Source organism: Chrysochloris asiatica, unplaced genomic scaffold (assembly GCF_000296735.1).
Source record: "Chrysochloris asiatica unplaced genomic scaffold, ChrAsi1.0 scaffold00076, whole genome shotgun sequence".
NCBI classification, from domain to species: domain Eukaryota; kingdom Metazoa; phylum Chordata; class Mammalia; order Afrosoricida; family Chrysochloridae; genus Chrysochloris; species Chrysochloris asiatica.
Genome location: NW_006408594.1, coordinates 9,857,159 through 9,881,790, shown reverse-complemented (window position 1 = coordinate 9,881,790; position 24,632 = coordinate 9,857,159). Strand labels below are relative to the sequence as shown.

Sequence of the window (24,632 nt, the reverse complement as noted above, 5' to 3'; positions counted from 1 at the left end):
ATCAAGGGTGGAGTCCCAGTGTGGCACTATAGGGCAAGCACTGGACTGCTAACTGAGAGTGGAACTGACTTGATGGCACTTAACAAGAACAACAACAACAAGCTGGCAACTGGAACAACCAGATCCAATGTTGTGAGGATGCGTTGGGAATGAAGGGCTCTGAGAGTTAACCTCTGCCCTGCTGAGTCACCTGGAAGATTCTGAGTAGCATGCTGGCCTCTGGTCTTGTTTGTCTCTAAAAACAAAGCAGGGAGTATTAAGCTTGTAACTCCAACCTGGAAACCATAGGTTTCCTGTAATCCTCAACCTCTTTGAGCTGAGAATGCTCAGAAGTGTGCCTTCCCAGGAGACAGACATGATAGGGCAGTAGTGTGCCCATCCCCCCTGGAGAGAGGAACAATGGAAGTTTGCCTCAAAGGGCTGCAGGGGGCTAAGAGACTGCAACTTTCTAAAGAGAACCTGGGTCATTCTCTACAGAGCCCAACACAAAGGTAATGAAGTATGAGCAGGCAGCGAACTTGGCAATGTTTTCTGGCAAGGGAGTCCTGAATCCCACTCCAGGATCTTTCAGATGTTAGTAATGAGCATGCATCCGGTCTAAGAGGGAAGGAGATAAATTAGGGCCCTCAGCTTGACGGGGACTCATGAAACAGTCATTGCACCGGCCACTAGGTGAACCCCAGACCATCCTCAACCCGTCGTAGCATGCGGGCAGCTTTCTAAGCAAACTGGGGCAAGATCAGAGGCCGGTAGGCATGCAGGGCCTTGTCTGAGCCTGGAAAGAGATGTTTTCTGATTTAAAGCAAACTGTACTAGAGGGATGGCTGCTTAGAACAGGACTCTTAAAGTGAGTGAAACAGTTGTCCCAAACCTCAGAAGCATAGTAAGTCAGTTGTACTTTTATCCCCAGCAGGAAGCACCGCTTCAAGCAAACCTTTAAAAGGGAGGGTTCAGGCGAACACATTTGTTCTTCAAGAACAGCCAGAAAAGGCGCACCTCTGAGAGCTTAGAGAACCCTTGTCTAGACGTAATGACATGATTACAGCTAAAGAAAGGCCACAAACAGGGGCATATGATACAGAAGAAAGGATGGACCACAGAGTCCGATCATCCTGGGTTTTAATCCTGGTTCAGCTACTCCCTACCTATGTGAAAACCGTAACCCTAAGGAGTCCTGACGTGGTGTGGGATAAGCACGGCACTGCTATCCACAAGGTCGGAAGTTCAAACCCACTAGTTGCTCCAAGGGAGCAAGATGAGGCTTTCTACTTCCATAACGGTTTTCAGCCTCAGAATCGACTTGACAGCAGTTGGGTTTTGGGTTGGCATTTAACCTCCTGAGGCTCAGTTCTCGTATCTGTAAAATGGGGATGCTAAAGTTATGGTGTTGGAGGAGATTACTGAAAATACCATGGGCTGTCAAAAGAACCAACAGATCTGTGTTGGAAGAAGTGCAACCAGAGTCCTCCTTGGAGGCCAGGATGGCCAGACTTTGTGTCTCATACTTCGGACATATTGTCAGGATGGACCAGTCGCTGGAGAAGGATATCATGTTTGGTAAAGTGAAGGGTCAGAGAAAAAGAGGAAGATGGATTGGCCAAGTGGCAGCATCAATGGGCCCAAGCGTGGCAGCAATTGTGAGGTTGGTCCAGGACCAGGCAGTGTTTTCGTTCTGTTGTGCATAGGGTCGTTATGAGTTGGTGCCGACTCGACGGCACCTAACAACAACAACAGAACCTGGAGTGCTGGTGTAGTGTTGTGGGTTAATGTACTTGACTGCAAAGCTGTTTTGAACCTCAAGGTTGGCAGTTTAAGCTCACCAGCTACTCCCTGGAATCCCCATACAGGGTCGCTATGGCTCGGAACTGACTACAGTATTTAACAACAACAACAACAACAACAGAACCTTCTCCATAGAGTTGTTGTGAGGGTTCCAGGTGAGAACCATGTAAAACAATAGAAAAAAGGTAATGTGTTCCAGAAATAATACAGATTGTAGCCAGTGGGGTCAAAGTCACTGTCAGGAGGAGACTTGAGTTCAAGGGCAACTCCTCAGTGTCTCCCTCTTCCCCTGAGATTCCACACCACATCTGTGGACACTACACAGAGTTACACAACCCCGTTATCTATCATTTCGTTTGGAAAGGGAGAAGTCAAATATCAGTCTTGGAATTTATTAGCTGCCTGTCCTTTGGCAAACACACTTCAACTTTGTGCTTCAAAGTATGAATTCTCTGGGATATCAGGACCATATAAACTCTCCACCCCATAGTGTTGTAGAGAGAAGTGAAAGACAGTAAGTCACCATCTAAAAATGCTTTACAAAAAGATGTTTTCTTCCTCTGTGGATAGGAGCTGCATGTCTTAAAAGGAGTTCAGAGTACAAAGCCAGCCTCAGTCCTGGTTGCCGGATGGTCTGGGGCTGCAGAGGCTGGCAATGAATGGGCCCATGGTGTAAATATCAGGGAGACCAATGAGTATTTTACAGGCCACAGAGGTACGCAGGCTGAGCAACCAGTATTTGCAAATGCACACTAATTGGTCATTACGGGGAGAAATGTATCAGTCCACTGTGAATTTCCTACAGTTCGTTTTTAATCATGCATAGTCCTTCATAAATTGTCCCCCTAATATTCCATTCTCTAGCACTAACAGAATAAGAAGCCTGCAGGAACATTTCCAAGAAACGCCATTTCCAACAGCTGAGGTCCCATCTGACGCACTTTCTGAATGCAATAGCAGAACACGGTATGACTCCATTTCTCTCGCTTTCTTCCTTGTTCTTAAATGCCATCGGCTGAGTGGTCCCTTCCTGGGGCACCTGTCATGGGACAACACTCACTCACTTGCCCCAGGGCTGCTCTTGGACTTTTACATGGACTGGTGCCGATGGGAAGTCTCTCAGTGGTACAGTTCATGTGCTCACTGGCTAACTGAATGGCTGGAGGTTCAAGTCCACCCACAGGTCCTCCAGGAGAAAGACATGATGATCTACTTCCAAAAATTCAATCACTGAAACCCCCTGGAGTACGGTTCTACTCTGACACATGTGGGGCCACCACGATTCACTGGTGACTCAGTGACAGCTAGTTTTTATCCTTTTTTTTACCTTCTATAAGGGAGTCTAAGGAGCTCTGGTAGCATAGTGGTTACGAATCAGGCTGCAAACCTTAATTTAAGGTCAGTGGTTCAAAACTACCAGCCGCTCTGTGGGAGGAAGATGAGGCTTTCTACTCCCGTAAAGATTTACACCCTCGGAAACCCTGTACAGGGTCGCTATGGGTCGGAACCAACTCGATGGCACTTAACAATAACAACAAGGGAGTCTGGTGGCTCTCTATAAGCCACCAGAAGGAGAAGGATGTGTCTTTCTGCACCCACCAAGATTTCAAGTCTCAGAAACCTTAAACAGGGTCACTATGATTCAGAATTGACTCCAAGGGACTTAACAATGTGAGGGGTCTTCAGAAAAGTTTATGGAAAAATTCCATTATCTTTGAATTCCATTTTCCATGAACTTTTAGAAGCCCCACTGTATTACTCTTAGGGACCTAGCTCTGAATTCATTGTGTGTCATTAATTCAGCAAACATTTCCATAGGTCAGTCACTAGGGTTACAATTGGGATGAAAAACAGACATCTCCTTAACCGGGTGGAGCTTCAGAGTTTAGGGAGGCGAAAGATACACATCGTATAAAAGTGTGAAGGATTATAGTCCATGAGGAGGTTAATGCAGAAATGTAAGCAAGATGATTAAGCCAGGGAAGTCTTATCTGGGTGAAGTCTGAGCTGAACAAACTGGAATTCATTGGCAAGGGGGAGAGAAGGACACAGGGAAGCAGTCTAATAAAAGAAAACCTGTGTAGAGGGCCTCTGATTGGGGTGGGGTGGGGGGAGCAGAGCAAATTGGAAGAACTGTCGAGTGGGCAAGGGAAAGAGTGGCCCAAGATGGGGATGGAAGGAGGTGGGAGCCAGACTGTGACTCTTATGAAGGCTGAGCTCGCCCGTTTTTAAGGTGTTTTGAACACTGTCTTTGTGCTTAAGGCGAAAGTTTACATAGCAAAGTAGTTTTCCAATCAATGATTCGTGCACACATTGTTCTGTAACATGGGTTGCGATCCCTGAAATGTGCCAGTATGCGCCTCATCTCCTCCCTGGGTTCCCTGTTTCCATTCATTCAGTTCCCCTGTCCCCATCTGTGCTGTTGTTGTTGTTAAGTGCTGTTGAGTCAGTTCCGACTCTTAGTGACCCAGGAGTGGCTGGTGAGTCAGAACCACCAATCTTGTGGTTCAAACCAACCTAGAGGTTCAGTGCTTTACCCCACAAGCTCCACACCATGTAGGTCCCAAACCCAGCTCGGAGACCTGGTGTGGCAAATGTCCCTTTTCATCTTGTAGACCTGATTGTTCTGGAGAGCACATTCTTTCAGGTGCTACTGTTTCTTTGGTAGGCATGTCTATTACTTGGTGTAGAGGCAGTCTCTGGAAGTATCATGAGTTTCACATTAGAAGGTTCCTCCAGTCTCTTTCAGACCAGCAAGTCTGCATTTTTGAAAGCAATTTTGTTCTACCTTTTTACCCATTCCAACCAGAACATTGTATTGTGATCCTGGTCAGCATGGGAAGCAATGATAGCTGGGCCCTATCTAATCCTTCTGGTCTAAAGCTAGGGGAATTTGTGGTTGATGTGAGTCATTCATCCTCTGGACAACTGCTTGAATGAGCCTTTGGTGTTCTTCATTCTCCTTTGCCCTAGGACAGGAAGAGTTCAGCAGCTGCTTCTTAGATAGCTGCTGCCAAGTTCTTAAGATCCCAGACACTACGAGGTAGTACATTGCCTTCATGAATGGTGTTCTGCCAATTGATCTAGATGTCCCCCAAACTATGGTCCTTACCCGCCAAGTCAGGTATTTCAGTTCTGATGTCTAAGCGATTTCTATACCTATGCCTGCTATGTGCTACATTATACATATGTAGTTGTTGTGTGCCACTGAGTAGGTTCCAACTCATAGCAACTGTGTATAGGGTTTCTAAGGAGCAGTTGATGGACTTGAACCAACAACTTAGCAGTCCAATGCTTACCTTACAGCACCACAACAGGATTCCTATATGCTGGATAAGCACTCAATGTTACTGCAAGGTCAGTGTTCAAACCCACCAGTCACTCCTCAGAAACCCTAAACAGAATCACTGTTAAGTCTGAATGGACTCAACCAGCACTTAACAATTATACACACACACACACACATATATCACCACTCATCTGCTGGTGTGGTGCTATAGGGTCAGCACTAGACTGCAAACCAAATGGCTGGCAGTTCAAACCCACCAGCTATTCTTTGGAAACCCTATGCAGAGTCGCTATAAGTCGGAACCGACTCAACGACACTTAATTAACTTTTTAACTAACCCATCTGTCAATTTGTCATACTGTGGTGGCTTATAGGTTGCTGAGATTCTGGAAGCTATGCCACCAGTACTTTAAACACAAGCAGGGTTCACCCATGATGGACGGGTTTCACCTGAGCTTCCAGACTAACACAGACTAGGAAGAAGGAGAGATGAACTACTTCCGAATATTTAGTCACTGAAAACCTTATGAACAGCAGTGGAACACTGTCAGTACCAGAACTTTTAATATTGAAACATGATGAAGACCACCAGAATACTGTCTGATATTGTGGCAGAAGACGAGCCCCTCAGGTTGAAAGGAACATATAATACGACTGGGGAACAGTTCCCTCCTCAATGTAGAGTTGACCGTAATGACACGAAAGGAGTAAAGTCTTCAGGACCTTCATTTGCTGATTTGGCACACTCAAAATAAAGAGAAAGAGCTGTAAACATCCATTAATAATCAGAACATGGAATGCAGGAAGTATGAATCTAGGAAAATTGGAACTTTTACAAAATGAAATAGAACGTATAAACATCGATATCCTAGGCATTCGTGAGCTGAAATGGACTGGTATTGGCCATTTAAAATCTGACAATCATGTGGTTTACCATGCCAGGAATAACAAATTGAAGAGGAATGACATCACATTCATCATCAAAAAGAACATATCAAGATCTGTCTTGAAGTACAATGCTGTCTGTGATAGGATAATATCTATATGCCTACAAGAAAGACCAGTTAATACCACTATTATTCAAATTTACGCACCAACCAACAAAGCCAGTGATGATGAAATTGAAGAATTTTATAAACTTCTTCAGTCTGAAATTGATCAAACATGCAATAAAGATATATTGATAATTATTGGCACTTAGAATTGGATCAGTACTTGGAAAATATGGCCTTTGTGATAGAAATTATAGTAGAGATCACATGAGAGAATTTTGAAACACCAATGTCTTCATTCCAAATACCTTTTGTAAACAACATACAAGGTGATTATACACATCCTCACCAGATGGAATACACAGAAATCAAATTGACTACATTTGTTGTGGAAAGAGACAGTGGAAAAGCTCCATATCATCAGCCAAAACAAGGCCAGGGGCAGACTGTGGAACAGACCATCAATTGCTCATATGCAAGTTCAAGCTTATGTTGAAGAAAATTGAAACAAGTCCACAAAAGCCAAAATACGATTTATCCCACTTGAATTTAGAGATCATCTGAAGAACAGGTTTGATGCATTAAACACTAAAGACCGAAGACCAGAGAGATGTGTAATGACATCAAGAACATACAGGAAGAAAGCAAAAATGTCACTAAGAAGACAAGAAGTAACTGACCAAAATGGATGTCAGAAGACACTCTGAAACTTCAAAAGCTGAACAGATAATTTCAAAAGGGAGCTCGAGGAGACAAAATCAAATATGGTATTGAAATGTTCAAAGACCTGGAGTTAGAAAGCTAAAAGTAAAGTACACACATGGCATTTCTCAAGCTTAGGAAGCTGAAGAAATAATTGAAGCCTCAACTTGCAATATTGAAGGATTCTCTGGGCAAAATATTGACTGATGCAGAAAGCATCAAAAGAAGATAGAATGAATACACAGAGTCACTGTACCAAAATGAAATGGATAATGTACAACCATTTCAAGAGGTAGCATATGATCAAGAGCCAATGATATTGAAATAAGAAGTCCAAGGTACATGGAAGACATTAGCAAAGAACAAGGCACCACGAATAGATGAAAATACAAACTGAAATCTTTCAACATACTGATGCAGCACTAGAAGCATTCGCTCATCTATGTCAAGAAATTCGGGCGACAGCTACCTGGCCAATAACTGGAAGGGGTCCATATTTGTGCCCATTCCAAAGAGAGGTGACTCAACGGATTGTGGAAATCATCAGACAACATCATTAATATCACACGCAAGCTAAATTTTGCTAAAGATAATGCAAAAACGTCTTCAACCATACACTGACCGAAAACTTCTGGAGGTGCAAGCCAGATTCAGAAAAGGATGTGGAATGAAGGATATCATTGTTTATGTCAGATGGATCTTGGCTGAAAGCAAAGAATACCAGAAAGATGCTTAACTGTTGTATTGAGTGGATCGTGACAAGCTATGGACAACATTGCGGAGAATGAGTATTCCAGAACACTTAATTATGCTCATGAGGAACCTGTACACAGACCAAGCAGTTGTTCAAAGTGAACAATGAAACACTGAATGGTTTAAAATTAGTAAAGGTGTGAGACAGGGTTGTATTCTTTCATCACGCTTTTTCCATGAGCAGTATTCTGAGTAAATAATCCAAGAAGCTGGATTATACAAAGAAAAAGGTGACATCAGGACTGGAAGAATAATAACTGTGTGACATGCAGATGATACAACCTTGCTTGCTGAAAGTGAAGAGGACATAAGATACTTACTGATGAAGTTCAAAGACTACAACCTTCAGTATGGGTTGCATCTCAATGTAAAGAAAATAAAAGTCTTCACCACTGGACCAATAAACAACATCCATATAAATGGAGGAAAGATTGAAGTTGTCAAAGACTGAATTTTGTTTAAATCAGCCATTAACACTCAGGGAAGCAGCAGACAAGAAATCAGACATATTGCATTAGGCAACTTTGCTGCACAAGACCTCTTTAAAGTGTTCAAGAACAAAGACATCAGTTTGAGGACTCAGGTACGCCTGACCTAAGCCATGGTATTTTCAATAACCTCATAGGTATGTGAAAGTTGGACAGTGAATAAGGAAGACTGTAGAAGAATTGATGCATTTGAGTTATGGTCTTGGAGGAGAATATTAAAGCGCCATGCACTGCTCAAAACAAACAAAGTGATGTTGGAAGAATGCAGTCAGAATGTTTCTTGAAGTCAGGATGGCCAGACTTCATCTCTCATACTTCAGTAGTCCCTGGAGAAGGACATCATGTTTGGTAAAGTAGAGGGTCAGAGAAAAAGAGGAAGACCCCAAAAAGAGATGGACTGGCTCAGTAGCAACAGCAATGGGCTGAAATGTAGAAACAACTGTGAGGTTGTTGCAGGACCAGGCAGTGTTTTTTTGTGTGTGCATAGGGTCCCTATGAGTCAGTACCAACTCATTGGCACCTAACAACAACCACCTCTTACTTTATTGGTGAACTCTTTTGTTGAGCATAAGTACTTAATTTTTGTTGTTGTTAAGTGCTGTTGAGTCGATTCCAATTCATAACAACCTTATATATGGTTTCTGAAGAATGACTGTTAGATCAGAATCCCTGATTTTTCGGTTCAAATCGACCTTATGGCTCAGTGTATTATTCTGAAAAGCAACCTCAAGACATCTCTTAACTTCTGTTGTTGTTGTTAAGTGCCTTTGAGTCGGTTCCAATCCATAGTGGTTTCCAAGGGTTTCCACGGAGCTGGTGAGCTTGAAACCCTGATCTTGCAGATCAAATGACTTTGCAGTCCAATGCATTAACCCACAGTGCCATGCCAGGACTCCATTTAACTTTCAGGAAGTCCTATTTACCAAGTTTCTATTATGGTATTTGTGTATTTTATAGTTATGTCTGATAGTTGTTATTGTTAAGTTCCGTTGAGTCGATTTGGACCCATAGCAACCCTGTATAGGGTTTCCAAGGAGTAGCTGGTGAGCTTGAACCGCTGACCTTGCAGTTCAAATGACTTTGCAGTCTGACACATTAGCCCACAGTGCCACACCGGGACTCCAGTTATGTCTGGTTGTATGCCATAAATTAGGGCACCTAGGCTTGTCCCTAACCTTTCTCCCATTAACGTTACAGTTTTAGGTCTCACATTTAAGTCTTGATTCACTATATAAGTTTATTTTTGTGTATGGTGTCAGGTATGGATTCTGTTTTGTTTTTCTGCAAAACGGATATCCCTACAATTGTCAATAGATTTCATAACAGGAGGCACAGAGTCAAGAGCATGGTAAGTCCTACGTTGCCTTGGCTGGAACATTTTCAATACCGTGGTATGCTGCAGGCATGGCCGGGCCTTTACAGGCTTTATCTCACTTAATCCTTGAAGGGGGAGACCCTGCCCAGACACAAATGACAGAGCCAAGGTTCAAAGCCAAAGTCAAGGCAGAGAATTCTTCAGTGACAACAAGAACTTGAACTCAGGATTTTTTAACCACTTACTTCTTTCTGTTTCATTGTCACTGAAAAGCAGACAATGGAAACTTAAAAGACATGGCACAGGACTGCCAAAAGAAAGGAGAAGGATGAATGAGGAAGGAGATGCAGCCCTCTGAGCCAAATGCCCCTGGCCCTCCTCTCCTGTTGTTTTCCCCAGTGTTGGCGCCAAAACCCTGGGAGACAGAGTAGCTGGCTTTCACCTTAATTAGCACAGCAATTTGCTAAATTTTGTTTTCCCCTTTTTAAGAGTGTTAATCAATTTTCACTCAGAAGAGAGTGGAATGGCACACAAATTACCACGACAATCCCCAAATGCTAAATTCTGAACATCTCGATCCACCTCAGAGCCTGAATTATGAGAAAATCAAAAAGCGCGGCCAGCATTGCTGTGATCCATTTAAAAATGTTACGGCTCTGAAATGAAGAGAGGTGACTTTATGAGTGTAGGAAAAAAAGAGCTTGCTAGAATCAGCCTCATGCCTGTGTGTCTGGTCCCTTGAGACACAGTGTCAAAGCGCATCTGTAAAGTCGAAAGTTCCTCTTATAATACCAATTTCTTCAATCCAGAAATTGTGGTGCTGTGGGTTAATGCGTTAGACTGCAGAGCTGTTTGAACTACAAGGTCAGTGGTTTGAGTTCACCATCTGCTCCTTGGAAACCCTATATAGGGTGGCTATGGGTTGGAACTGACTTGACAGCACTTCACAACAACAACAACAACAACAACATGGCACTGTAGTATAAACACTGGACTGCAAGGTTGGTTTGAACCACAAGGTTGGTCATTCAAACTCCAGCTTCTCCACAGAAACCCCATACAAGGTCACTATGAGTTGATACCTACCGGATGGCACTTAATAGCAACAACTACACACCAGACATAAAGAAAACTCCTATGCTGAAGAAGATACCACAGTTGAGGAGGAGACAAGACAAGTGAATAGAAAATGTCTTCTTCCTCCAGCCTCAAGAACAGAGAAGGTCCTCAGGGAAAGTGGCCTTGCATCCTGAAGTCTGGGTACGAGGTGGGACAAGATAGGTGGGAAGGGCATGTCAGATAGATGGAACAGCATAAGCAAAGGCTCAAACATCGGCGAGAAAGCAGAGGGAACCGGAGCTGGCTTCTTAAAGCTAAGCAATAGAGTCCACTTGCAGGGGTGACAAGGCATGAGACAGGAGGAAGTATCAAGGGTCAGAATATAAAAGACTTTTTCATTTAGGCTGTTAAATCTCCACTTTGATCTATATTAACTGACACTATGGAAGGATTCTGGAGTCCTGGTGTGATGCTGTGGGTTAATGTGCTAGACTGCCAAGTTGGATTGAACCACAAAGTCAGCAGTTCAACTTCATCAGCCGCTCCTGGGAAACGCTGTACAGGACCGCTGTGGGTCAGAACTGACTCGATGGCACTTCACAACAGCAAAAGCAACAGAAGGGCTTTAAGCAAGGAAGTGGTATGACCAAATGGGTTTTATTTGCTTGGAACCCTTCAGCCTCATCTAACTTTTAATATGATTCAACACAATCTTTCAAAAGTGCATCCCCATATAGTCTCGCATCTTGGCTTCTTTATTACCGAGGATCAGCTGCCATCAAAATGATTCTGACTCTAGTGACCCCTCCCCCACGTGGGTGCAGAGGAGAATGGTTCCAAACAGTTTCCAAGGCTGTGATCATTCAGCGTCAGATCACCACATCTGTCTTCTGACACACTACTGGGTGGTTTTGAACCATGAAACCTTTCACTTGGTTGGTTGTGTACTGTGGAGTTGGTTTTGACTCAAGCAACCCTGTACAGGGTTTTTTAGGGTTATAAATCTTTACAGGAACAGAAAGCCTCTTCTTTCTCTTCCGAACAACTGATAGTTTTGAACGGCTGACCTTAAGGTTAGCAGTTCAACTCGTAACCATTACGCTGTGCTCCCCAGGCATTCCATTACCCTGTGAGTTTGATACTGTTCTTGTTAAGTGCCATCGAGTCAGTTCCGACTCATAGCAATTCTGTACAGGGTTTCTGAAGAGCAGCTGGTGATCTTGAACCATCGACTTTGCAGATCAAACTGACTTTGCAGCCCAGCGCATTAACCCACAGCGCTACACCAGGACTCCTATAAGTTTGATATTATAACATCCATCATGCTGTAGATAAAAACTAAGTACCAGTAGATGACAACACAGGCAGAATCCAGGTTGTGGACAAGATGTACCCATGAGTGGGTCATTAAGTCAAATGTGTCGGGAGTCAAATAGAGACCTATAGTCCTTATGTAGCCTGGAGCCCTGGTGATGCGGTAGGTTAAGCATTGGACTGCTAACTGAAAGGTCAGTGGTTTGAGCCCACCAGTCACTCCGTAGGAGAAAGAGGAGGCTCTCTATTCCTGTAAAGATTCATAACTTCGGAAACCTTATGGAGCAGTTTTACCCTCTTCTAGGGAGTCCTGGTGTGGCGCTGTGGGCTAATGCATCAGACTGCAAAGTTGTTTGAATTGCAAGGTCGGTGGTTCCAACCCACCAGCAGTTCCTTGGAAACCCTCCCTATACAGGGTCGCTATGGGTCAGAATTGATTCAAGGGCACTGCACAACAACAACAAAGGGTTGCGGCAAGCCAGAATAAACTCTATGGCAGTGGGTTTTGGCTTTGAGAGTGCAAGAAATGGCTCGAAGACTTTTCCATGATTTAAAAGCTGCATGTGCACTGAATACAGGTGGTTGTGATGAAGAATTTGTTGCCAGTAGGGGTTGGTTCAATTGTTTTAAAGTGAGGGCAAACTTACATAATATTATCGGAGATTAGAATTATGGTATTGGTGGAGAATATTGAAAGTACCATGGACTTCCAGAAAACAAATCTGTTTTGGAAGAAGTACAGCCAGAATGGATGTAGCAGTGAGGACGGTGAGACTTAGTCTCTCACATTTTGGACATACTATCAGGAGGAATCCGTCTCTGGAGAAGAACATCATGCTTGGTAAATGGAGGGTTAGTTAGATGAGATGGTCTGAAACAATGGCAACAAAGACGGACTGAAGCTTAACAATTGTACAGATGGTGCAGGGCCACGCAGTGTTTCATTCTGTTGTGCACTGAGTCAGAATGAACTCAATGGCACCTAACAACAACACATATGTTAGGCATTGGTAACCCAGTGAGACTCCCTGTACAAATCAAGTCCATCAAACTGAGTTCCAGCTTTTACTTCATGGTGGTGGTGGGGGTTATGTGATGTGGAGTCAGTTCCAACTCATAGCGACCCTGTACAGGGTTTCCGGGACTGTAAATCTTTATGGAAGCAGAAAGCCTCATCTTTCTCCCGTGGAACAGCTGGTAGTTTCGAACTGCTGACCTTGAGGTTCACAGCCCGGTTCGTAACCACTACGCTACCAGAGCTCCTTACTTCATAGGGTGACAAAATTCTCTAGATAGTGAATAGCGTTTTTCAGTTCTTAAGTTCCATCGAGTCAGTTCTGACTCATAGCGACCCTGTAGAGGGTTTCCAAGGAGCTGCTGGTGGGTTTGAACTGCTGACCCTGTGGTTCACAGCCCAGTGCTGATCCCATAGTGCCACACCACAAGTCTCTAGTTAACAGGAGCAAATCATCTATTTCTCATATGCACAGTCCAAGAGCCCCCAGAGTCTATGGAAAGAAAGACATGATGCTTAGAGTGGTATAGACCAACATGGATTCTGTGCCAATGATGTGGTCATTTTAATGCTTTCACTAATAACACCAGATGCCGATGGCTAACCACCTCAGTTATTTACGGATGTGTCCAGTCAGGACTGAGAGTTCTGCTTTTGCTGCAGTCTACTAAACCACACAAAAGAAGAGTGTCTGGGCTGGGGAGACACCCCTCCCTCCGTGCATACCTTGAGCTCATCTGCATTGTAGAAGTCTACACGCACGGCAGGCACCATCCAGGTCCGGAAGAGCGTGGCCAGGATCTGCTCGGCAATGGTGTCGGCAATGAGGTGGAAGTGCAAAGGGTTCCGCCTGTGGGAAAGAAGAGGATGGAGAGGTGAGGAGGCAGAGGTAAGGTTGTTGATATCCAACAGCAAAACCACAGGAGATCCCCAACAATTCACAGCCAATGCTGAAGGCACATCAAGCATCTTCTCACTGAGAGTGCCAGAACAGAAAGACATCTCTTCCAACCTGAGTGCAAAACCATGAAGCAACATCCATGCTTCCCACCGTCCCCTCTACTCAACTGGGTTGGATCATCCACTGCAATGGTCACCCATACTCAGTTACCAGGTTACAGTTCAGGGTCAGAGACGTTCAGGACACAGTAGTTCCAGCTGACTGCTGACACATGCCCACAGGACACACCACCCCACCATAAATGTCAGCCTGAAGACATTTGGCTCAGCTTCATGGGTCAGCAGACCTAGCTCCTCGACTTCAATGCCTGGAAGCCCCAAGTCACCCATCTTTACTTACTCCATGACTGGGGAGCCCACTGCTCTGTCTCCTCCTCTGCTTCTTGGTCCTATTACTGCTCCTGTGCCACTCCTCTGACGTCACAGCTTTTTGTCCCCAGGTTGAGGCGGTTCAACAATCAAAGGATTTCGGGGTCTAAAGCGTGCACTCCGTTCCTGGCTCCTCTTTGATGGTAGTGAGACATTGCGTCCCTGATTCTGAGAGGGCTCATCTTAAAGCCATGCTAGAGTTGCAAGTTTTTACAACAACAACGAACTCCGCCAGCATCCAAAGTTGAGTCATGTCCTCCTATCGGTACTTTCTCCCATCTTCTCCCACCTTCTCTCACCCAGACCCAGCAGTTAAAGGCTAAACATTTCATAGATATGGTGACCAAAGATGCGAAAGAACAAAAGGCATGTGATAACACCATACCTTTTACTAGGGTATTTGTGTTTCCAGAAATCCTAAATAGAGCATTCGCTAACAATCCAGCCAACCCTTTCTATCTACCAACTGGGCATATCCCATAAATACAGAGACAGACACAGAGGGCAATGTTGTTAGCCTGTATGGATGCAGTTTGTAAGATGCATCTTGTATGGCACAGTGCTAACTTGTCCTCTCCAAATGAAAACCACACAAAAAAGAGGACATCATCTGGGGCACCCGTCACTGGATATCAGCTTAGCCTCACTTTTAATATCTCCACACCTTTTATTCATTCATCCCCAATCAAGCAGCCCTTCATGAGAAAATACCCCAGGCTCCAAACAACATGACACAATGTTAAAAATCAAAACTTTGGAATTCAAATCAAGATGGGCTTGAAGGTCACTTCGGGCAGACCACTGACATGGTCCCAGCCACAGAAGGCAGGCTGCTGAGTAGCAGCACTTCAGATAATATGGTTCTAACTGGCAGCTCTAAGTGTCCTTCTCCTCCATGGGTCAGGGTAACAGCAACCGGAAACACAGCCCAGAGCATGCTGCTTGGATCTGTACTGTAAGCCACCGGTATGCCCCTGCACTTTACCCAAGTAAATGGAACTGTTAACTGAGGGCCCTGCCCAAGGCCCCTGGAAACCAACAATATCCAGTGACAACTCTCCTAACACCTCCATGTCTCTAATGACCATGGAGTGCTTGTTCAGAACATGTCCCTCCTCTAGAAAGAAAGTTCCTTGGGACAGAGACTGTCAGTTACTGCTGTATCTAAGCAGCCAGGACACCTCCTGGTGCATGAAGTAGATGCTCCCATTTGTGCTGAATGGTTATATAGATAAATATATAAATATAAACCCAGGTTCAACATGGAAGGAGTCATTTTGCCCTCTCCTGGCCTCTTTGCAGGTTCCTCTTCCTGACTTTCTTGCCTGAGTTCAAGATGCACCATTCACCCAGCCTCCTAATAAGCATCATACATGTCATGTGCCCAACCCTCACCCCCACTCACCCACTCGCACCTCCCAAGCAACTGCCAAGTTTCCCGAGGCACTTAGTCTAGTGGTCAAACTGGTTTTGTTTTCCTTTAATGCTATTAGAAACTATGGGTGTGACCTTGGGCAAGTTTTGTATAGTTGCTGAATCTACAAAATGGGGATGGAAATCATAGATATTATGGCGTAGTCAAGAAAAGATTGAAGTTGTCAAGGACTTCATTCTTCTTGGATCAACTATCAACACTTGCGGAAGTAGCAGTCAAGAGATCAGACGACGTATTGCACTGGGCAAATCTGCTGCACAGGAACTTTTTAAAGTATTGAAGAGCAGAGATGTCAGCTTGAGGACTAAGGTGCGTCTGACCCAGGCCATTGTGTTTTCAATAGCCTCATATGGATGCGAAAGCTGGACAGTGAATAAGGAAGATCGTAGAAGAATTAATGCCTTTGAGTTGTGGTGTTGGAGGAGAATACTGAGGGTGCCATGGACTGCCAAAAGAACCAATAGATCTGTTTTGGAAGAAGTGCAGCCAGAGTGCTCCTTGGAGGCCAGGATGGCTAAGCTTCGTCTCTCCTACTTTGGACATATTGTCCGGAGGAAACAATCGTTGGAGAAGGATGTCATGCTGGGTAGGGTGGAGGGTCAGAGAAAAAGAGGAAGACCCCCAACGAGATGGATCAGCCAGGTGGCATCATTGATGGACTCAAGTGTGGCAGCGGTAGTGAGGTTGGCCCAGGATCGGACATTGTTTCGTTCTGCTGTGCATGGGGTCGCTATGAGTTGGTTCCAACTCAATGGCACCTGACAACAACAACATGGCATAGTCAAAGGAGCTCTGGTAGCATAGTGGTTACGAATCGGGCTGTGAACCACAAGGTCAGCAGTTCAAAACTACCAGCCCCTCCGTGGGAGAAAGATGAGGCTTTCTGCTCCTGTAAAGATTTATAGCCTCGGAAACCCTGTGCAGCGTTGCTATGAGTCAGAACCGACTCCACGGCACATAACAACAACAACATGGCATAGTTAATGTTGGAATGATTAAGCTAAAGTATGTGAAGAACTTTAAACAATGTCTGGCAGGTGGTGGTGGTGGTATGCCACCAAGTCAGTTCTGACTCATAGTGACCCTGGATACAGTTTCTGAGGCTGTAAATCTTTACAGGAGCAGAAAGTGTCAGCTTTCTCCCAAGGAGCAATTGGTGGATTCAAACTGCTGACCTTGCAGTGAGCAGCCCATCTCGTAACCCATTATGCTACCAGGCAGGTAGTAAAGACATAAAAAATGTTTGATACAATTATTGTATCTAGCCTTCAGTGATTTTTTGTGACTGTGTTCAACCCTTCTCTGAACTGTGTCTGAACTTGCTTTCTTCAACATCTTCCATCCTATAAGGTGCTTTTGTCCCAAACCCTGGTGTTTTCAATGGACTCGTATGCATGTGAAGGCTGTACACATAAGGAAGAACAGAGAAGAATGGATGAATTTGAATTATAGTTTTGGCAAAGTCTACTGAACAGTGAACGAAGAATACATGGACTGTCAGAAGAACCAACGAATCTGTCTTGGAAGAAGTGCAGCCACAATGCTACTTAGAAGTGAGGATGGTGAGACCTTGTCTCACGTACTATGGGCATGGTATCTGGAGGGACCAGTCTCTGGAGAAGAACACCATGCCTGGTAAAGTAGTGAGTCGGTCAATGGAAAAGAATTAGGACTCTCCAAATGGGAAATGACTCAATGGCTGCCATAATGGGCCCACACGTAGCACCTGAGAGGATGACACAGGACCTGGCAGTGTTTTGTGCTATTGTGCATTGGGTTGTTGTGAGTTGGAACTGACATGTGGCACGTATCAACAACATTCCTATCATCTCCCCCAAATCATCACACAATTCTCTGCTAACTGGGCAAGGAATTAAGTTCAATCTCCTGCATAGAGCTAATGAGAACTTTGAGGATCCCACTCCATCTACTCTCCAAGCTTACCCCTGCTCAATCCCTTCTCAATCCCTGCATTCCAGTCCTTGTCTTTTATGCCTTCTCATGACCCACTCCTGTTTATCCCTGAGGATGGATCCATTCTTACCATATTGAATGTGGTTCTGTGTCCCTCGCTAACCCCTTTTATGGCTCCTTCTTTGTACACCATACACACACACACACACAAACAATTAAAACTGAACACAAATCCCAGAACTATAAAGATCATCAGTGAAAAAAACTGGAACAAATTTAATGGCATGGAGCCCTGGTATGGTGCTGTGGGTTAATGCGTCAGATTGCAATGCTATTTGAACTGCAACGTTGGTAGTTCAAGCTCACCAGATGCTCCTTGGAAACCCTAGACACAGGGTCACTATGGATTGGAGCCAACTCAACAGCACTTAACAACAACAATAACAATACAGGGCATACATAGTCTATCAAACATTGCAAAAAATGCATAAACAATAGAGAAAATAGATGACTGGGGCATACTGAAAATTAGAAACATAATGTGCATCAAAAGATTTCACCAAAAGAGTGAAAAAGGAACCCACAGAAGGGGAAAACAATTTTTGCAATGCATATAAGAAAAGGGACTAATCTCTAAAATCTATAGGAAACTGTAACAACTTTACAAGAAAAAGACAACCTAGGGGACATAACCAGACATTTTACCAAGGAAGCCATTCCTGTAGCCAACAAACATATGAATAAATGTTCATGATCATTAGCCATTAGAGAGATGCAAATCAAAACAACAATGAGCTATCATCTCACAACAATAACAGCGAAATTCAAAGACATGCATATGAGGGTGTGGAGAGACTGGGACCCTCCTACATTGTTGGTGGGACTGTAAAATGGTTCAACCACTCCGGAAAATGGTATGATGTTTCCTCAGAAAGTTGAAAATAGCAATACTTAATTGTCCAACAACTTCTCTACTTGGTGTATATCCACAAGAAATACGATCCAGAACAGAAGTAGATATATATGCACATCAGTGTTTATTGCAGCACTATTTACACAATCGCAGAAAAATGTAGACAGCCTAAGTGCCCATCAATGGAAGAATGGATTAACAAACTTTGGTACATACATGCAATGGAATACTATGCTACCTTGAAGAAAAATGATGAAACTACAAAACACCTCGTACAATGGATGAACCTTGAGGACACTGTGTTGAGTGAAATTAGTCATGCACAAAAAGGCAAATATTGCATAAGACCATTACTGTAAAAGCTTAAGAAGAAAATTCCACACTAAAAGAATTCTTTGAAAGTTACCAGGATTGAGAGTTGGGGATTAGTACAGATTAGGGATAGACACATGATAGCTCGGGTGATGGGGAAGGCAATATACAAGGAGGGAGAAGGCAATATACAGGAAGGGGTAGAAGGTGGATGAACAAGGAAGATAGGGGAAGACTTAAGGAGGTTTGCATGGGCTAAATGGGATAGAGGTGATAGTGATGTATACTCAACCTTAGAACAAGAGGGCTCTGTGACAGAGTAATGGAGACATAGTCTGAATGGGTAAAGGAGGGGAAATGATGTTAAGGTGCTTGACTGTCTTGTGGATACTGGTTTTCCCTGCCTACTATTGTAAAATAGATAATTAAGTGGGATAGGAAGGAATAATAGGATAGGAAGAAATATGATTACAGAAAGCTTACAAGTGCACCTTCAGCCTATAACTGATTGGGTTAGCTAAAATGGGAACTAGAATTTGCTCAGGGAGATAGGCCTCTTGTTAAGCTTTTGTGGAATATGGGGCCTTAGGTGGGGTCCTGAGTCCCACCCAGAACCTTCTGAGGTGGGACAATTCCACTTGAAAAGACAGTCAGACCAACCAAGAGCAGCTAGAGGAATAGCAGATATTTCTTGAAAGAAAGAGTACACTCTTGAGCTGCTACAAGATCAAGCAAGCTGTTCGCCTTGAAGCCATTAAGATAAGAAAACTCAGTGCATTAGGGTAAAACTCCTTCCAAGATTGAAACTCAAAGTGAACAACATATGAGCAGGCTTGTATGCTCACTGGTGACTACCCTGGTCTACTTGTGAATGGAAATGTGGGAAAGGCAGTAATGAAGACATGGGCTGAGTTGGGCCATGTTCCATAGATTCCCATCAATCTTGAGATGAGAGTGAGAATGGGAAGGGCTGGCAGGTCTGAAGTTTAGGGAGACTTCTGAACTCCCATCCAAGGACCCTGACCTAATCACTGGGGCTACAATTGAGAGTGAACAGACCAGATGGTCTGAAGTGGGAAGAGGCATGCAAAAGCACCCAAATTTTCAGATGGTACCCATCTGACTTAATTTCAATGGCTTACTGTTCAGAATTCAACCAGATGAAGATAAAGATGCTTGATACAGAAAGCAAGCATAAATTGCTGCAAATTGATGAACTGGACCTTGGCTTATGGATGTAGTTGCTCAAAATTCCAACCGAAAGGGAAGGGGTCTTTACATCAAGGATCAAGCCTATCTCTTTAGTACACAGGGTTGATAGGAATGAGCAACTCAGACATTAGTTACCAAAATTGGGGTGGGGTAGGGGGGCTACAAAGGCCTAAAGTGGTTGGCTTATAAACTTTCAAAAGTGTCCTTAGTTTCAGAAAAAGGGGATTTAGGTAGAATCCCCACTGAATAGTTTTCCTCTTGTCCAGATGGTCTGTGGAATGGGGATGGGGGATGATGGGGGTAGGATTCTTTTGATTCAACAGTGAGTAATCCTTTTTATGAATAATTGCAACTGTCGCAATCTTAAATGTAGAAGATGTGAAACAAAAAGGGGGAAGGAGTTAATCTTTCATTCCAGGAACAGAGGATCCCAGGACCATCAAGAGGATCCTAGAACCATCAAGAGCATGAGTGGAGTTTGGGATCCAATCAGAAAAGTGGTTACAGCAGAGAAGGAAGCAGAGGTGATGACACAGAGAGAGCAGCTGAGGACTCTAGACCCAGGGAATGAGAAGGGCTGTGTGCCTGTAAGCAGGAGGCTGGCTCATAAAATGTGCCCTTTGGACATTTAAAGAAATATATATTTTCTATGTGTTTTGTGTACATCAAAAACAAAAAACAGGAAGGAATAGAGGTAAATGCTGTTGATCGATGGTGTAGGGAGGGGATTGTCATCATTGTAATGAAACAAAATATGATTTGTTCAGAGTAAATTGGATAACCTGTCCTGTAAACTATCACTTAATTGACAATAAAAGGGTTGTGTGTGTTTTTTTTTTAAAATGAACCCAGGATCTAAACATGAAGATTAAAAACGTTAACATTCTTAGTAGAAAAATAGAGGGGCTTGATTAAGAAAAGTATGAGTTAAAGAAAAAAGAGAGAAATGTAACCTCATCAAATTATTTTTGTTCATCAAAGGACTTGATCAAAAAGTGAAAGACAACCTTGTTTTTGTTGTTAAGTGCCATGGAGTCGGTTCTGACTCATAGCAACCCTGACTCACAGGGTTTCTGGGGAGAGGCTGGTGAATTTGAACCGCCGACCTTGCGGTCCAGTGTTTATCCTACATAGCTACACCAGGACACCTTATTCATTTGCAGGTCCATCAGTTCATAGCAGTCTGCCTTATCCCCTTTAGCCTGTGAGCTATCCACAGTAATGACTCTTGCTTTACAAAGCACCTACTCACTGGTTGAATTTTTATCCCCCAAGTATAACCAGTGCTGGGCCTTGACTGTACCTCAGAGGACTGGCTACGTTCTCCTGCAGGCCTTGGTAACTGCTTCCTTCAGTTCTCAGTGTAAACACCACTCCTTCAAGGAAGCCATTTCACTGGGATGGATACATGTCATAGGTCTGAATCACTGAATTCCGAGCTCAGTACTAACCACTTCGTGCTGGACTGCACTGATTGACTGATGAATTGGAGTTCTGGTGTGGTGCTGTAAGATAGACGGCTAACCACCAGGTCAGTGGTACAAACCCACCAGCCTCTCCTCGGAAACCCTCGGAAACTCTATGTTATTGTTAGGTGCCATCGAGTTGGTACCAACTCATAGTGACCTTATGCACAACAGAACGAAACACTGTCCGGTCCTGGGCCAACTTCACAGCTGTTGCCATGCTTGAGCCCATTGATGCTGCCACTTTGCCAATCCATCACATTGGGGGTCTTCCTCTTTTTCTCTGACCCTCCACCTTACCAAACATGATATTCTCCAGCGACTGGCCCGTTCTGACAATATGTCTGAAGTATGAGAGATGAAGTCTGGCCATCCTGGCCTCCAAGGAGCACTCTGGCTGCACTTCTTCCAACACAGATCTGTTGGTTCTTTTGACAGCCCATGGCACTTTCAATATTCTCCTCCAACACCATAACTCAAAAGCATCAATTCTTCTACGATCTTCCTTATTCACTGTGCAATTTTCGAGGTTATTGAAAATACCATGGCTTGGGTCAGGTATACCTTAGTCCTCAAGCTGATATATTTGCTCTTCAGCACTTTTTTAAAAAAGGTCTTGTGCAACAGATTTGCCTAATGCTAATGCAATAATCATTTGATTTCTTGGCTGCTGCTTCCATGAGTGTTGATAGTTGAACCAAGAAGAATGAAGTCCTTGACAACTTCAATATTTTCTCCATTGATAAGAATATTATTTATTGGTCCAGTGGTGAGGATTTTTGTTTTCTTTACATTGAGATGCAATCCATACCTAAGGTTATCGTCTTTGGTCTTCATCAGTAAGTATTTTAAGTCCTCTTCACTTTCAGCAAGCAAGGCTGTATCATCTGCATATCACAGTTGTTAAACATGCATAGGGATTCGGAGTGTCTCAAACCTGTGTAGGGTTTCTGAAGCTGTAAATTTTTATGGGAGCAGAAAGCCTCATCTTCCTCTTGTGGAGTGCTTGGTGGATTTGCACTGCTGACTTTGTGGTTAGCAGCTCAGCTCATACACCACTGTGCTCCCAGGGCTCCTTCTCTTTCCTTATGGTTATAGTTGTTAAGTGCCATCGAGTTGATTTGGACTCATAGAGACTGTTATGTTTGAACCACTGACGTTGTGGGTCCTAATCCTGTGCTTATCCTATACCGCCACACCAGGAGTGCCTCCCTTTTCCTTTAGTACTAGAAACTTCCAGAACAGATCCTACATTTTCCCAGTCTCCTTTGCAGATTATTGCTGTTGTTGGTAAGTACCATATGATGAAATTCTGGTCAATGTGGAAGTACAAAATACCATGGCTTGGGTCAGGTATACCTTAGTCCTCAAGCTGATATATTTGCTCTTCAGCACTTTTTTAAAAAAGGTCTTGTGCAACAGATTTGCCTAATGCTAATGCAATAATCATTTGATTTCTTGGCTGCTGCTTCCATGAGTGTTGATTGTTGAACCAAGAAGAATGAAGTCCTTGACAACTTCAATCTTTTCTCCATTGAGAAACTGGACTCAAAGGGAAGTTGCTAGAATAATCCATATGGTAATGGTAAATGGGAACCCACTGTGGCCACAGTTGAAAGAAAATCCTACAATTCAAGAACAAAAGGCATAAAACTGATATTCCATTCGCCGTGTGCATGACTTTTTAAGTATTCTCACTGACTTTCTTACCCCATAGGAGAAGAAAAGTTAGACAAAAACCAAAATGAAACCAAAACACCACAGTTTCAGTTGAATAGATTCCAGCTGATGGCGACCAAACATGTGTCAGAGTAGATCTGTGCTTCACAAAGTTTTTATTGGCTAAATTTTCAGAAGTAGATCACCAGGCCTTTCTTTGGAGATACTCTGGTTGGATTAGAACTTCCAACTTTTCAGTATGAAATGAAGCAAGCACATTAACCATTTGTACCATTAAGGGACTAGCATTAATGCTGGTGATGGTGGTAGTGTGCTGTGGAGTCTGTTCTGATTCAGAGTGACTCTGTCCAGGGTTTTTGAAGCTATAAATCTTTATAGGAACAGAAAGCCTTATCTTTCTTCCACAGAATGGCTGGTAGTTTCAAACTGCTGACCTTGAGCCTAGCAGCCTGACTTGCAACCACTGGGCTATCAGAGCCTCTTCCACAAATTCCAACATCATCCAAAGGCTCCGAGGAGTCCATACCCTTCCTCTTCTTGTTTTGTCCTAAAGCGAGATACGCAAGAGGTTAAGGACAAATAGAATTCCAAATGGAATGACTTCTTCAAGATATAATCCAATGCCATTAATTTCATGACAAAAGCTCAAATCGCCTTTGGCACCAGGAGTCCTCCACGGGCTAATGCATCAGACTGCAAAGTCATTTGAACTGGAAGGTCAGTGGTTCAAACTCACCAGCTGATCCTTGGAAACCCTATACAGGGTCGCTATGCGTCAGAAACCATTCAATGGCACTTAACCACCACCACCACCACCACCACCACCAGTAGAGCATGTATTTGGGGAGCACAGACTTAGACCCAGCACAAAAGACTGATTTGGGTTTTAAGACACAAGGGTTCCTCATAGAGGTTTGGGTTACAACAATGCTGATATTACTGCATATAACAAGCATATTCTGTGGACAGATCAGACCACACTTCTTCATCAAAGAAGGAAGCAAGCTTGTGCTTTATCTTCAGCGGAGCCTGCAGCCTCCACTCTTAATGAGCAAAGCCCCTGCTGCCTCTGCTTTCCTTAACTGCTCCCCTGTTCCAGGTTGGGATGCAATAAATATGGTAATACAAAGAGGAAGGAGGATTAAACCCCAGCGTCCTTCCTTCCCTTTCTGGTTTTGTCAGGGATGTGCCGTAGCGCCCGGGAGGTCCTCCAAGGTCTGTTTTTATTAAAATGCACAGGGATATGTGAGCTGAAATAATCCTTAATTATTAAGTGTACGGTGGAATGACAATTTTAGAAGAAAGAATTGGTGACTGCCACTTGAATGCCTAGCAAGCCTATTACACTTAGGGCTTTAACAGAACTCATTTCACAACAGCACAGCCGCCAGAATGAGGGCTTTTCAGCATGAGTTCTGGATTTGAGAGATCAAGTAACCTTGGTAATATGGGAAGGTTCTGGGAGATGGCACAAAAGCTCTTCATGCAAGAAGACCATCGCAACTTTCCAGAAAAATGAAAAGGCCCCACGGACTGAAGGGTTTAGCAAAACCAAGATGGAATCCCAGGATGAGCACTTCTTGTCTTTGACCTTGAACCAGCTACACGATGACATGTGAGCCTTGGTTTCCCTATCCATTTGTGGGTTTAACAGTACTGACT

At 43.7% G+C, this 24,632-nt stretch overlaps 1 protein-coding gene across 2 annotated transcripts in view; it reads right to left on the bottom strand.

The window, feature by feature from the left end:
- LARGE (like-glycosyltransferase) overlaps positions 1–24,632 on the bottom strand; it is a 573,542-nt gene that overhangs the window by 368,117 nt on the left and 180,793 nt on the right. For both annotated transcript variants that reach the window (XM_006865236.1, XM_006865235.1), the window contains exon 4: positions 13,436–13,559. In XM_006865236.1, the coding sequence (XP_006865298.1) occupies positions 13,436–13,559 (124 nt within the window). The remainder of the gene's footprint in view (positions 1–13,435; positions 13,560–24,632) is intronic.